The 15,015-nt window shown below is 44.1% G+C and overlaps 3 protein-coding genes across 3 annotated transcripts in view; 1 reads left to right on the top strand and 2 right to left on the bottom strand.

Annotated features, from left to right (window-relative positions):
- The first annotated feature begins 7,022 nt into the window (after positions 1 to 7,022).
- DHRS3 (dehydrogenase/reductase 3) overlaps positions 7,023 to 15,015 on the top strand; it is an 84,539-nt gene continuing 76,546 nt past the window's right edge. Inside the window, exon 1 of the mRNA XM_027658124.1 lies at positions 7,023 to 7,135. The gene's annotated coding sequence lies outside the window, so the exon portion shown is untranslated. The remainder of the gene's footprint in view (positions 7,136 to 15,015) is intronic.
- CUNH1orf158 (chromosome unknown C1orf158 homolog) lies at positions 8,238 to 11,205 on the bottom strand. The gene is given in 4 exon segments (XM_027657936.1): positions 8,238 to 8,326; positions 8,931 to 9,011; positions 9,014 to 9,107; positions 11,113 to 11,205. Coding segments are annotated over 4 exon segments (357 nt in total).
- Positions 11,548 to 15,015, bottom strand: part of LOC113954139 (arylacetamide deacetylase-like 4) — a 4,220-nt gene continuing 752 nt past the window's right edge. The window contains exons 2-4 of the mRNA XM_027658120.1: positions 13,513 to 13,729; positions 13,291 to 13,354; positions 11,548 to 12,623 (exon numbers count right to left, since the gene is read on the bottom strand). Of these exons, the coding sequence (XP_027513921.1) occupies positions 11,846 to 12,623; positions 13,291 to 13,354; positions 13,513 to 13,729 (1,059 nt within the window). The 3' untranslated portion in view covers positions 11,548 to 11,845. The remainder of the gene's footprint in view (positions 12,624 to 13,290; positions 13,355 to 13,512; positions 13,730 to 15,015) is intronic.

Raw genomic sequence — 15,015 nt, 5'->3', positions numbered from 1 at the left:
CTTAAAATAGGCCTGGAAGTTTGCTGTGACTCAGTGTGTTTTAAGGAAAGAAAAATGTTATTTTAACGGCGGAGCTGGCAAATTGCACCCTTTGGATTCCACAGCAGCAGTGGCTGTGAAACCCATGATTTAAAAGCTGCTATTTCTCGCCGTCTGAAGCTAAACACACTTTTTTTATTCTAACAAATCTGAATAAAATTAGAGCACTCTGCATAAATTCCCCCTGCCTCTGCGCCTGCTGTCTTAGCTCGAGGCAGAAGCAGATGCCTGTGATTTCTAAGACGGTCAAACCAGCACCAAAAGCCAAAGTTACGTTCACCTTAAAAAACCACAGAATTTATTCCAGCTTGGTAACAAGCTGGTCCATTATTTTGCGGTTTTGGTGCCAGTGTTCACTTTTTAAAAGGCCATCTGAAACCTCACAGGCATTTTTGACATTTTCCCATTAGCAAGGGTGATATTTGGGGGGTTGAGAGTGCTTTGGTGGTGTTCAGATTTAAACTTTTAACACCTCAGATCTGTCACCGGTTCACTGGAAGATGCTATTTTGATTTTCCTCATTAGCAGGTCTTAAAAAAAAAAGGAAAAAAAAATAGCACATTGCTCATTTAATATTAATTGGAACATATTTTTCCCCGTAGCAGTCTGCTGATTATGAATTTCAATGCCACAGAGGTGGCTTTGCAAACAGTGCCTATAAATAGAAAATAAGCATTTTCTGTGGCCAGAGAAAAGGCTCATTAATCAGGGAACAGGTACAGCCCAAGAGCCCAGGCTGACTCTGCTCATGGAAACACAGGCTGACAGAGCTGTCTGAACGATCAACCACAACAGTTCTGTCTCTGCATAGGGAGAAAGTTTAGTCCAGGGTTTAAAATATGGAAATAAGAGTGAAAACGCGTTGTTTCCTCAGCTCTCCTGCGGGCACGGCACCTCCCCGGGATTTGAGCACTGCCAAAGGGCTTCCTCCCACCTGAAAACTGGGAGCCACATCTCTTGGATGCAGCAATTCCACCGTGGAGTGAGAAAGGTGAAAGTGTGTAAACCACGGGGCAATTAAATTGTTCCTGTTAAAGCCCTGCGGGTCATTCGGGGCTGGTTGCACCAAAGGTTTGTCTTCCATGTCCCCCGTAGGGAGGGCATTGACTACAGCCAGAAAAACAATTATCCAGGAGGGAGGGTGAGCCCTTTGTCAGCCAGGTCCCAGTTAACCCCACCCTGTGCCAGGGGCTGCCCCGGGCTGGTTCCATCAAATCAAGCCCAGTTTACCTTCGACCCCGCTTGGACCTCATTTCTGCTGGGACAGAAACAAGAATAGTGACAGTGGCACCTTTCATCCCTGGGGACTTCAAAACGTTGGAAAAGCTGCGTCCTCTGAGCAGAGATGTTTGAAGGAATGTGTAGAAATTCCTCCTCCATGGGGAAGAGGGGGGCATTCTTTTCCCTGACATCCCCCTCCGGGCCACTGGGGAGGACCCGGGACCTTTGCAGCCCCTGCCCTGACCCTCGGTGCCCACTGGGCACAGGTCGGGAGGCAGCTCCCCGTCAGCACTGGCACATTCCAGAGATCCCAAGGACCACGGTGCAGTTTCCAGGAGCACTAAAGCAGATCCAATCCTGCCACCTGCTGCTCCCTCCACGCCTACAGCCCCTCTGGTCACTGCGGGCTGAGCCTTGGGTTGCTCCCACCCGGCTCAGATGTTACCGAGCTTGTGTTTCCCGGTGGGATTGTTTAAAAAAAAACACCTGAGAGGCTCAATTACCTGCTTTGCTTTCAATATTTATATTACCAGCAGGAATGCAGACTGTCCCTGCAGTATGCAGTGATAAATGTGGTGAAGAACATCCACACCTGCTTTACAAAAGCAAACACTTGGATTGTGCTGAGTACATGTTTAAAAGGAAAATTACTGATAACACAAAATATCGGGAATATTGAAGGAGACTGGGCTGTTCAGTGAGAGCAGTGACATAAGTAAAGGTGCTTTCAAAGCTCAAGCATTTGAGGGAACAAAGGAAAAATGCAGGTTTGCCTGTACAAACCAGTGGGGGCTGAGAGCATCCCTCCAGGTATCTCCAAGTGAGGAGTTTAAATTAGAAAGCTGACTCTGTGGGCAGTTATCAGCAACCAGCATGTGCAGAGCTGTGGCTTCTGTATCACTGTAGGAATTCAAAATGGCTTTATTTTTAATTTTAAATATCCAAGGTTTTCTCTTTATGGGCTGCCAGGCTGAGACACCCAAGCAGCTTAGGCAGTGTCTGGCCTCTAAGGCTCTTCTCCATGAGCACTCTCCTGTCAGATATGAGTGTTCCCCACCTTGAGGCAAACTGGGAGGAAAAGGCTCTAAGCTTTCAAGCTTAGAAGCTACAAGTGCTGGTATAAAGGATGTCCAGGTTGCCACAGCAGAACATGGTTGTTTGGAACCTCAGGGAGTTGCCATGGGTCCTTAACTACCTCTCAGGCCAACCACTGGCAAGGACAAGGGCTACCATCAGGACAATGATCATTTTATTTATAGTGCTGACTAAATTTAATGTTAAATCTGCTGTGAAAATTTACAGCTTATAATATTTACCTGACAGGAGCCCAGACCCTCCTGACCAAACACCCAGTTCCTTAAATTAGACACAAAATATGTCATGGGACAGCAGCCTAAATTACATATTTACAGCACTGAAGCAGGTAAGTACATATTTACACAACCAGTCCTGGGTTCTCATTTTAAAGGAGTGGACTGGTTTGTGCAGTGTGTTTTTTAAAATGCTGCTGGAGTGTTTAAGCACTCAGAGGTCTGGCAGCTCTGGGCCAGGGGCTCTCTGTGCATTGTGTGTTTACAAGGAGGCTCCTTAGGGGTTGTTGCAATTGCAAGAATAAAAGTACAAGACAATAAAGAGCAACTCCCTCTAAAATGTCTGTGCCTTGAGATTTTTTCCCTTCTTAGCAAATGCTATTGCTCCCAAACAACTGGTATTTATGTATTTATGTAACAATTTCCTTATGGGTCATTGTTGAATAGAACTTGGTCCTTCTATACCCAGAGAAAATGTTCTCATCACTGCAACTACAAATTAAGTGCTTTATACACTGTCAGGGCAGTTCTTCTCTACACCAGCAAGCTTAGGAGTTACCTCACAATTACATACAGAAAAATAGAATTCTGTTCTCCAGCAGTTCTACAATATCCCAAACTTATGCATTTGTGAAGTAATTCCCACAAGTAGCCTTTTGAATTTGTGCAGTTTTAAATCATAAGAAGACAAGAAAAAGGAAAAGAACTGAGGGAATGTCTTCACCAGAGTCAGCTCATAGCACAAATCAGGTTCAGGATGTGCTGCTGCATTTTTGTTGCTTGCAGCTGCTCTTGGAGATAAGTGGCTCCTTTGAAATGTGAAGTATAAATTTGTAAGACGTTTCTGCAAAGGATGTGTCACGTTTTGTGAAGTTTATGCAGTCCTTGTTCAGGTGATTAAGCAGAGCCTTACCCTGCCTTGGTTAACTTGGTCTAAGTGGAATCAGTGGATGTGGCTCTCGGTGCCCCTGTCCAGAGCTGGGTGACACAGCTCCTGCTTCAGGAATTTGCTTTGTTTGATGAAAATCCTGGTGGGAGCTGCAGTTCCTGCTGATGGGTAATGATGTTCCTATGAGGAAAACTGCCCTGTCTAGAATAGAGGGACCAAATATGAATTCCTTTGAAAAGGAATTGATTTTTTTTTCTTTTTAGTAAAAGGATTTTTTCCTGAAGTGTTACAACCCCATATGACACTGAGATTATCATCACAGGTGTGTTGCAAGTGAGATCCCTTTGGACTTACAGAGAAAAAAAGGAGCATCAATGGCATGGCTTTAGGATGGTGCCTTTTAAGAGCTGACCAGCTCAGAGCAACAAACAGTGCAAAGATTTAAAAAAGGAAAAGCCTCGGTACTAATGGCAATTTGATGTTTCATCACCAGTGTGAAAAATAAATGTTTAGATACACACCAAGCTTTGTGAGGAATGTGTGCCTCATGTCACTGCCAGCAGAGAAAGCTTTTTCATATTCTTATGGAAGAAGGATGAGTCTGAATCCCAGTCCCAGGAGCTAAACAGGCTTAAAGATGCTGTTCAAAGGAATCAGAGCAGTGGGATGTGCAGATTTGGAGGACAGGACTTGGCAGCCGTTGTGCCCCCGTTAGGCAGTGCTCAAACTCAGACCAGCCAGGCTGTTTTACCAGTTAACTGGCCTGGGTAGCTCTTTATAAGCACCTTCCAAGGAATATTTATAACTCCAGAAGAGGCCTCCTGACCCTGGAAACGATTTCTAGTCAACAGCCCGTTTCTCTCCTGCCTGAAACGCTGCCATTTAGTCTCTGTGACCACCCTCACTCCACAACTGGCCTCGGCAGCCCCCAATTATTACAGCACTTGCCAGCCAGAATCAGTGTCCCTGTCACAGCCCCAGCCCTGACGGAGCCTCTCAGGCCCAGGAATCTGCCTCTTGTTCCCTCAGCTCATCCAGGCTGACACGTGTCTCCTTCAAGGCAAGAAATACGCTGCCCTTGAGACATGTGCATCAACTCTAACCACTGTTTAGCCTCTTCAGTGTCAGGAAACTTCAAACACAAGGCTGATTTCGTGGAGTCAAGACTGTCTGGAACGTTTTCATAACAGAGAGTTGTATCAAAACATCTATTTGAAAAACTGAAGAGCCTGGTGAGCTCTTGCTTTTCAGTGACTGCAAGGCCCTGAGATTAAAAAAAGTTTCTCAAAAGAAGGTCGGAAAAATCTGGCATATCCGCAAAATGTCATCCTTTGCATAATATAACGATTCCCAGGAGCCTCAGAGTGCTTGGGATTACTCCTTACAACATCAGAGTAGACCAGAACAAACATTACCTATTTACTTGTCTGATAGAAACATACTTAAATTCCAAACTTCATCCATGTTTCAAAGGTCTCCAAGTTCAAGAAGTTTTATCTCCAGGTCTATATGTCAAGTTGATCTCTTTTCTTTATAAGGTTATGTTATTTTCATCATTAATATCCCCTCTTCCTGAGAAGTGGACATTTTACAGTGTAACCCAGCATTTCTGTTCCACATTTTCATGACTTGGCTGCATTTTCCACTTACTAGTAAATGGATTTCTGACTTATTGCAGGTTTGTAATGATGGCATTTCAGATTTTCTCACCTCTTTTCCATGAGCTGTGAGCATCTTAATTCTTTCCATGACAGCTGCGAGTATCTTAATTCCTTCAGTTGCCACATGTTCTTGAAGCACAGGCAAAATAACCTCTGTTTCAGTGGGTTTGTCTTCAACAAAAGCCCCTGTAATTTCTGAAGGTTGGAGTGAGCTGGGCAGCGTTGTGGTAGACACAGCAAGGGTATTTATTATTAAGGGAATCTCTAGCACAGCAACACTGTAACTGATTAAACAGCACTGTTTGTCTCAGCAAGAATTAGTGTCTCTAAGTTGGGGCTGTAGGAATCCTTCAGTTTTGTCTGCCATTCCCACTTTTGCCAGATGCAGTGTGGTACTTGGGAACAACTGTGTCTGTGCTTCTGTCCCCTGTGGGCAGCAAACCAGGGGATAGAGGAGGATGAGAACCTGGAGTGAGACCCACTCACAGTGGTCAGAGAGGAGATATAAATGAGATATTCTTGGTGTAGCCACGTGTTTGCAGCGCTGCTTCCAGCAGTGGCTCAACTTTGTGGTTTTGGGGGGGGTTGTCTGGAATAATATAGGTCAGCTGAGTTTTGTAGGGGGGGAAAAAGAAGAGGAAAACCTTGATTATCAGTGCTATTCTGTCTGAAATTTTGTCTTGTGGAATGTTTGAGATGAAGACACATTCAGGTTTTGTTGTTGGCTGGTGGGTGTTTGGTTCCACCACCACTGAACTCAGGCCAAGAGCTGAGGAGGAGCCTGGAGTGGTTCTGCCCTGAGTTCAGCTGGAGCCCCCACAAAGCTGGGGCTGTGTGGGGCAGGTTTAGATGGCCCAGGTGAAAACAGCTCCTCAGTTAAACAGCTCAGAGGGGATATTTTGCTACCAGGTATCACTAATCCCACCTTACAGGTCTGGTAGAGCTGTGCATTTTCCTACTTAAGAAGCTCCCTACCAGAATTAATTTCACCTGGTTACCTTGGGCTCCTCTGGGTGTTGTGGTTGTGTATTTAATTGTAAATGGCTCAATAAAAACAAATCAGGCCTGTGCTTGGGGAGCCCTGCCCAGGCAGCTTTCAGATTTAGAATTAATGTTTTCATACAAATTTCATAGGTGGTTCTTGTGCCTCTCAGTAATTCCCTGTACATCAAGCCAGTCATTTCTTTCCATATATAAGCTTTGCTTTTAGAAGCACAGTAGATGATAAGCATAAATGTTTCATTTGTTATAAATATTTAATAATTATGAATGATTGATGAGCAGATTTTTAAGCAAACTGATTAGAGTTGTATGAAATTAGGAGTACCTTTGTATAATTTTCTAAGCTGCATTCTAGGTATTATCTGGGCTCTGTTGTGCTATAAAGGTGCCTGACTGGTATTGTCATTAAAAATATTAGCAGATGGGAACAAGCAGAAAAATACACTTTTAGTAGTTATATTGGCAATAAAATTAATATGGAGGACTTCCTTGTCGATACAAGAATTTCTGTATCCATCAGTTTTCATTCCATTGTAATCCATTCTTTATGGATTATTTTAGAGGTGTTTTTTCAAGAGAATGCCTTTAATAGCACAGCACTAATAGCTGGCTGTGATTCAGTGACTTTCACCTATTTTGCTTTCAATTTTTTCTAATTGCCTTTGATCTCCCTGGGGCTTTGAAGCCTAAAAAAAAACACACCCCTATAACACTTATCTAATTATCCGGGCTCTTGCATCTCTAAAAGATTTCATTAGCAACGCTGCTCTCTGGCTCGTGCCCCCAGCAGAGGGGCTCGTACCTGTCCCGCAGACGTTTTTGGGTGTCTCTCGGATGAATCCCTTTGCCTATAGGTGCCACTGTTGCTCTGCACACACACGCCTGAGTCGCCAATGCCCTTCAGCTGCAAACCCAACCTTGAAAAAGCAAACCTAAATCACGGTGGCTAAAATGTTGCAGAGGTAGAACTCCGTCCAGACCATGGCCAGGGGCTTGTCCATGCCAAGACTCAGGTATATGCTTTATCTTTTTCCTAAAAATAACTATAATATTGCTAATCTTGAGAAAAAAATATGATGAATTGCGTTGAAGTAATTCCAGATATATTGAATCTAACTTGCTGCAGGTTTATTGTTGAGCCTCAGCCCAAGAGCAGCTGAGCTTTGCAGATCTCTGCTCTGGACCAAACGTGATTTCAAGGCAGAAGTTGCACATTAGGGCAAGAAGAATTTGGGCTTCTGCCAGCACTTTTTACATAGGTCGTTTAGGTACTTCCCCAACGGAGTGAAGTCTCAGGGTGGCCTATCCAGGGCTGTAAAGGCCACCCAGAGCTGTTCCCTCCGTGTTTACAGTTTGGTAATTCAAGGTCAGCTAATGGAGTTTACTCTGCAGCTTATCTACCCTTAAGTGCTGTTCCCTATGTAAAGCCAAGGGCAATCAAGGTCTGCCTGCTTCCTGCACTGGGAGGAACCTTGTTCCACCTTGGCCTTGGATATGCAGCTATTTCATAGGTTTGCTTTATTCTTGGATGTTTCAGGCATAATATGGAATAACACAAGGTTCTTTTCTGCTCTTTATTCAAAAAAAAAAAGAAAAGCACAGCAAGCTGTGTAAAAATGACAAAACAAAGGGCAAAGCAATTACGAGGTTTATGCCCTTTCAGGTTCAATCCCAGTTGTTGTTGTTTTGGTTTTTTTCTTACTGCAGCTATTCATTGACTAAAAACCAAAAGATAAAAAATTTGTTTTCTGTGGTTTAACATCTTCTGAAATATTCCTGGCCACCTGCAGGTCAGGATGTAATCCAGCAATTTGCTCTAACTAGTAAAAAGCTCTGTGCCTATATAACCTAATTCTCATCCCTTCTACATGGCACAGCTCACACAACAGTCTATATTAAGCAGTGCTTAAGATCACCCTAAGCAGTTTACACAGCGTTGTCCCTGGCTGTTCTGTCTCTCAGCAGTTGGCCAAAGCCTTACAGATATTCTGACCCCCTTTACAGTCCAGGATTCTACAGCATTTTGGGGAAGATGTCCCCGGCTAGAAGGGAGAGCATGAGTTTTTAGCTGGTTGTCTCAGCTGACAGGGAGCAAAAGCAGAAATTGGTGGGCTTTCACAGGAATTGGTCCAGACACCAATCTGGACTCAGCTTCTTTCTTGTGCTCATCAGGTGCTCGAGAAGCCCAGAGCTGGTGGGTGGTTCTGAGACACGATGAAATGTCAGAAATTAGGGAATTAAATTTTTGGTTCTGGTGTTTCTGCTCCACAGTTGTCATAGGGGATGTTTGTACTAGTTTGACAGCAGAGTAAAGGCAAAACAGATCTCTTTGTTCCCAGGGCATGTGTGTCTTCCTCTGGCTGGAAAATCACTGTTAGATATCGACAGGAACTGCAGGAATGGCATCAATCAGGAATCCTGACTCTTCATAGCCTCTCTGGTAGATATTAAAAAAGTTAGCACAGCTTTACATTTCACTTAAATTTAGAAACATCATAATAGTCCATGAATTCTCCTGCTACTTGTATCCCACAGCTCTCCTTGCCTTCAGCTGGTATTGAAAAGGGGAGAGAAATCTGCCCATTGACACTCTCCTTCACTGCTTCCTGTGGTGATTAAGTATTGTATGGACAACGTTTCCACTTTATCAGTCCAAAAACTAAGCTCCTGACTGGGTAAGAAAGTAGCCAAAAGTCACCACAAGATCTATTTTCAGAATTAAAACAGAAGGAGGTTCCTGGCTCTAAATCCATATATTGACCACTGCACCATGTTCCACCTGATTGAATTAATAATTCCAAAAACTACTGAGAATGGGGAAATCTGACTTCTGAGGAATCCAGGCCAACCTGCATCCACTTCAGCTCTGGAGGGAAGGCAGCACAGGTTGTAACCATGTTTATTGCAGTTATTGTCACACTCCAATACTAAAGTTTGGCTTCTTTGTTCCTTGTGATGGGTGAAGAAATGCTGCAGTGGCAGGCTCTGAAATGAGATGCACATGATGAAATCATGCTGCTTGTGCACAGCATTCAGGTGGCTCAGTGTGCTTTTGATCTGACTGTACTGCCAGTGATATCACACTGTGATATCAGTCCTTGTATTACTTTTACTTAAAATTTAATCCCTGAAAATAAGGGCATTTGCATTTCAAGCAAAGTAAATTTCCAGTTAACTTAAGCAACTGCATCTGCATGTCACGAGATGTGATTAGGCTGATTTCCACACACGCATCACGGATTTGCAGACACATTTAAGAAGGCTGGAAATGAAAAGCTGATTGTCTTGTGCTGCTTAAGTGTTTTGTGGTGCAGTAGCATTGCATATCCTACCCTCCAGCTGTCTGTCTGGAGAGAGTGATAATATCTGGGGGTGTTGAGGCACCTCGGTGGAAGGGATGTTCTAGCAGATGACACTTGTGGGAAAAATATTGTGAAAGATCTGGGCCTCATTGAAGTGCAGTTTGTTTGTGTAAATTGGAGGTGTGCTGATTCAAATAATCCTATTTTACCACCAAGCTCCTATTAGAGCTCAGGGAGGGCCCTGAAGACACAATACCCGGTCCCAGCTGGTAGGAACACACTGGTTCTCCTCATGTGCCCTGGGCACCCTCCAAGGCAGAGACTGGGAGACATCCAGAGGGTACCAAGCAGTTTGTTTGCCTCAGAAGGGATCCCTCTGGAATCAGAACTGCAGGGGAGCTGGGAATGGCCTGGGAATGGCCACGGAGCTGCAGTGCCTTCCATTACACATACAGTTGTTTAAGGATATATAAAATAGGATTTAAGTATTAGGCACAGATCATCCCTGTCTGGAATGCTGGCACACACAGCCCCACACCGTAATTTTCTTTTCCTTACCTCAAATTTCTCAACTGTGGCTCTCCTCAGTGTTTGGTCTGTGAGTAGATAAAGACTTTCCTGTATAAGCTGCTGCTGAGTTTCACAGTGTCTTTTATAGGCATGATAAATACACAAAATTCAGTATAGCTAAGGCAGCCCAGTCATCATAGCAGCTCTGTCCCAGTGCTCCTTTCTTCCTCTGTGCATCTAAAAACCACTTTTTTGGGAAGAAGTCTGGGTTCTGAACTTTGTCTCAGCTGGTATAATCAGCCAGTGTAAAATTCCAAATTGGTTCCTTAGTATAAATATAAGATATATAAAGTATTGCTAATTATAAATTATTATTTATAATTGTTAATTATTAATAAATATGTAAGTATAAATACTGTACAGTCCTTGAAAAATTTGCCATGGCTTGGTGTTAAATACTTCTACCTGCCATGTGAACCAGCATCTGAAAAGAATGAATTAACTTGGTTTCCCCTCTTTGTTCCTATTTCTGCTGCAGCAGCCAGGCTCTGCAATACAGTCTGGCATTTTGCTCCAGGAAAAAAAAAAAATCTAAGGGAAGTAATTTTAGCAGAGTCAGGAGGATTTGTCTGAACAGCTCCAATATTGAACCTAACTGGCATGTTTTGACAAAGTTAAATGTCTAATGACAAAATTTTGCTGAGCTCTTAGGCAGGGCATGAAATCTGTTGAGCAGCTCTGGTAGCAAAGATGCTCTTGTTTCTAGAAGCAAATAAAACCAATATCAAGTTATTAAAGATCCTTTTGATACAAGTTATGAGAAGTATAAAATTCTGGAGGATTAATGAAGCCTCTCCTGCATGATGTTGGTATTGTCTATGTTGTTGAACAGCTGTATGTAAGTGGTACAGCTGCCTCAAGTGACTGCCCTAAGAAGGGCCATAGCATTTTTAATTGCCCTGGCTTAGGGAGAGGAATGGCAGATCATAAACAGAAAGAAGTAATATAGGCCAAGCAAGATGTTTATTTTTCTCCCTTTTATCACTCCTCTGGGATGAGCCTGGACTCCAGCTGATGGCTGCAGCCCTGTACTACCCCCACAGCACTGGTTCTGACCCCTCTGTTCCTGCTCCCACCTTCCTGATCTTCCCCTTTTTCTTTCCCAATCTTCCTCTTGTCCTCTTCTCCAGCCAGTTTCCAAAGAGAACTGTAGTAGAGTGTTTGGGTTCAATCTTCCACCAATCCCATCCACCTTTTTGTGACGCAAACATATTTCTTTGCCTCACCAGCACTACCCTCCCTGGCTGTTGGAACCATCCTTCAAGTTATCTGGGTTAAACATTACCCAGTAGTCCAGTGCTAAAACTGGGGCAGAAAGGGGCTCCAGTCCTGCCTGTGTGCTGAGAAATGTGGGTGATGTGTGGAGCTGCCATGGAACCATTTCTTTGTTATCCCCACAGTGACAGTGACCACGTTTTAGGCTGCATCATGTTTATTGTTGACCAAAACAGTGGCTTCTAACCCACTAAAGTCAGCTGAGGTGGGTTCTTTTGATCTAACAGAGTTCAGAACACCTCTGCACCAGCACACCACACATACCTGCTAACACACAGTTTCTCTTCATACACACACATTTTATTTTAAACAGCTGGTACAGACCAGGATGTCCATTCAAAGTACCATTCTCCTTTACTGGCAGAGCTAAAGATAAGGGCTTGCAGCATGGTACAGGCTTGTATAAGGTTTGCATATTCCATGTTCCAACTAACAGCTGGAATGAGGTTCTGATGAGCTTTGTTTATCATTCTTAATTGGCTGCCCTTGATTGACTACCCATCACCTGATATTAAATATCCTAAAAAGATATTTTCCTAGGTTGAGGCATGAACAGACTCGTGGAATCTAAGATGTTTACTCTAAGCTTTTCAGGAAGTTAACAACGCTGTCCAATCCCCTCTTCCCAGATGGAAATGAGAAACCACAATAATCATAGAGGCTTATGATTCCATGGAATCCATCCTCGAGGTGGTACCAGGTCACCCGGACACCGTTGTCCTCCAGCCTCTTCTTGTACAACAAGCCGTCGTCCCGCAGCACGTCGTACTCACAGGTCAGGATGAAAGATTCTGGCAGCTGCTGAACAACAGAGTCTTCAGCCAACAGAGGGCACAGGTTGGGCTCACAGAATCTCTTCACCGTCTCATAAACTTCAGCTATGAAATCAGTGGGCCTAAGTGGTCTCACACCTCTGACCTTAAATTTCTCAGGGATGTTGTCTGGACTCACCCACTTCGTGTACTTCACCCTCATGTCTGGAGGAATATGAGAGCCCTCCAAGACCTCTTGCATGTGCAGTGCATCTCCATTTAGGTACAGCAAAGCAAAGAAAGCAGCACGTTCTCGGAACAATAAGGGGACTCCTCGGTTTTGATGATAAGATGGTAAATTGAAGTCCAGGGCCTGAAGGCCCGGGTAGAGCAGGATCTGAGCACGCAGTTTGGGGAAGTCTGACCTGCCTGCAAGGGTCTGGCTCACAGCAGCTGCCAGGTTGCCCCCAGCACTGTCCCCACAGACAGTGACACGGGCAGGGTCCACGCCGTAGTGCTCCAGGTGGTGCAGGAAGTGCTGGGTGGCGTTCAGGCAGTCTTCATAGGCAGCGGGGTATTTGTGCTCAGGGGCCAGACGGTACCTGGGACACAGAGAGACAAGGGTAAGAGAAGGAAATGTTATCAGTAGTAATCAGGAAACGGTGTCATATTTCTGTCCTTCAGCCCTATCATTTTGGGGGGCCCTTGTTCCACACCACCTCCTAAGCAGGCACTCCTCAGTCTGTGACTGCACATAAGCTTTAAATTGTGTACTCAGTCACAAGGACTCACTGAAGTAGGATTGCCTCTGATTAAAGATATGACCAAGTCTTAGTCACACTCAAAACTTCCTCTGTACTCTTGCCAAGAAAATTAAACATTTTGTGCCTCTGCTTCCTATGTTAAAATGGAAGGAATACATGTGATTATTCTCTCTTTTCCTATAGATCCCAATTGCTTAGAGGGTCTTATTTCATGTTCATATGTTCAGCATAAGGAAGACGTTTTTCATCCAAGTGTTTGATTGGCTTTTATATTTTTCCTTAATGTGCCAAATATTTCCATATGTATCTTTCCTGAGCATCTCTGGGCATGAGCAGTTAAGGGCTGTGAAATCTGCATTATCACTCTTTGTCTCTTTATGGGCTTCACTGACTTCTGCAGAAATTTCTCTGACGAAAAAGAGCATCTCCAAAACCAGTGCAGCTCTGCTGTGGCACCACAGCAACAGTAATCTCCCAACAACAGAACTGGGTAGGGTTCACTTACTGCACAGACACAACCACTGAGTCACTCTCCCTGGAGAGGTAGCGACACACCTTTTCATAGGTATCTGGAAAAGAAATACTGTCATCAGTGCTTTGCTATTGCCCTCATCTTTGAGACAGATGCTCATTCCAGAAAGGCTTCTGACTTCCTCCCTCCCAAATCACATGCTCATTTCTATTTTGTAAAAAGACTTTACTACAATTCCTCCAGCAAGTATCTTACCAAGGCTTCCAAATACCCAGCCTCCTCCATGAAAAAAGAGGATGCCTCTCCTTCGCCCATCAGAGGTAGCTTTAGGCTGATAAACCCTCACAGGTACTTCATTAAACTGCAGATCCTGGATGAAGAGCTTTGGGTCCAGCCCTAGTTTCCGTCCCTGTCGCACATATCGGCCAAAACTGATTTGGCTGCAAAGCCCAGTCTTCTCCAAAATCCTTCCCTGTTAAAGGTGAAAGAGATTAAGGCATCTTTAAAAGTCTTGAGTTAGGCAAGGTATAAAAACTCTGCATCATACTTACATCAAACTGTATTTGAGGGAAATTATACAAAACTCTGATTCGGAAAAAAAACAAACAATTTTCCCAAGTTCTCACATCCTACAGTCTGTAAAAAAATTTACTTGTACAACTCAACTCCGATGTCACTGTAATGTCACATCAGAAATTCTGTGAAGGTCAACCAAACTGGTTGCCTTGCAATATATATTTCAACTGTCAGTATTGTCCTGCACACCTTTGTGCTCATTCTTGTTTCATTTACACTTGGTAACAGCAATGAACTGCCATATGCAGAACCAGTTCTTCATTGCAGAAACTGATATTGATGAATTAGACCATAAAACCCAGTGAATTTGCAAATCTAAAGTGCTGAGCTGTGTTGTGCAAGTTAGTTATTGCTTTTTATTTGCACAACAGATCTACTGAACAAAATGAAGCTGCTTGCTTTCCCAATGCTCTTGCAATGCTATCTTGCAAGCTAGAATATAAATATGATGTAATAAGTGAACAAACAAGAAGTTGGCAATCAAACACATAAACTGTTACACTGTTCACTGGCTAAACAAGATCCCTATTTTTAATGCCCACTGAGTCTGTCTTTATCAACTCCCTTGTCACCTGCTAGTGGATAAAGACAGACTCACTGGGAATTAAAAATAGTGGAGGTTCAGGAGAGCTGGGCAGCTTTATCAGCAAATTTAAAGAGGATGTAAATGGTTTAAGAACCTGTGTGGAGGAGAACAAAGTCTGTGTGATATCAGGGGTGGTGTTGTGGCAGAAGGAGTGACGGAGGAAACTGAAGATTTTAAGAAATTCAAAGACAGAGAGAGTGACAGCACCAGAGCTGAGGAGGGCTCTAAGGCCGTTTATGCAATGCTGCCAAAGGGAGTCCAGGGATTAAGTAAAGCAGCCCTAACCGGATTGTGTGCCATAAATGTCAGAGCCACGGCAGGAACAGCTGAAGGGCTGTAGCTTTCCTTGTGCAAGGTGATCTCGCCTAAAGGTGCGGGCAGTTATCAGGCAAACCCCCACCCAGCCCTCAAATCGGGGCTGCAATGGCAACCACCGCTAACACAGCCCGGCGCTCCTGAACGGCGTCTGCCCGCGACATGGGCATGCCCGGGGCAGCATCCTCGAGTGGGGATGCTCGGGGCAGAGCCCGACCGGGGTGACCGGGGCAGCATCCTCGAGTGGGGATGCCCGGGGCAACATCCTCGAGTGGGGATGC

The sequence above is a fragment of the Corapipo altera genome, unplaced genomic scaffold (assembly GCF_003945725.1).
Source record: "Corapipo altera isolate COAL_440 unplaced genomic scaffold, ASM394572v1 301, whole genome shotgun sequence".
Lineage (NCBI taxonomy): Eukaryota > Metazoa > Chordata > Aves > Passeriformes > Pipridae > Corapipo > Corapipo altera.
This window is presented reverse-complemented; position numbering and strand designations above follow the sequence as displayed.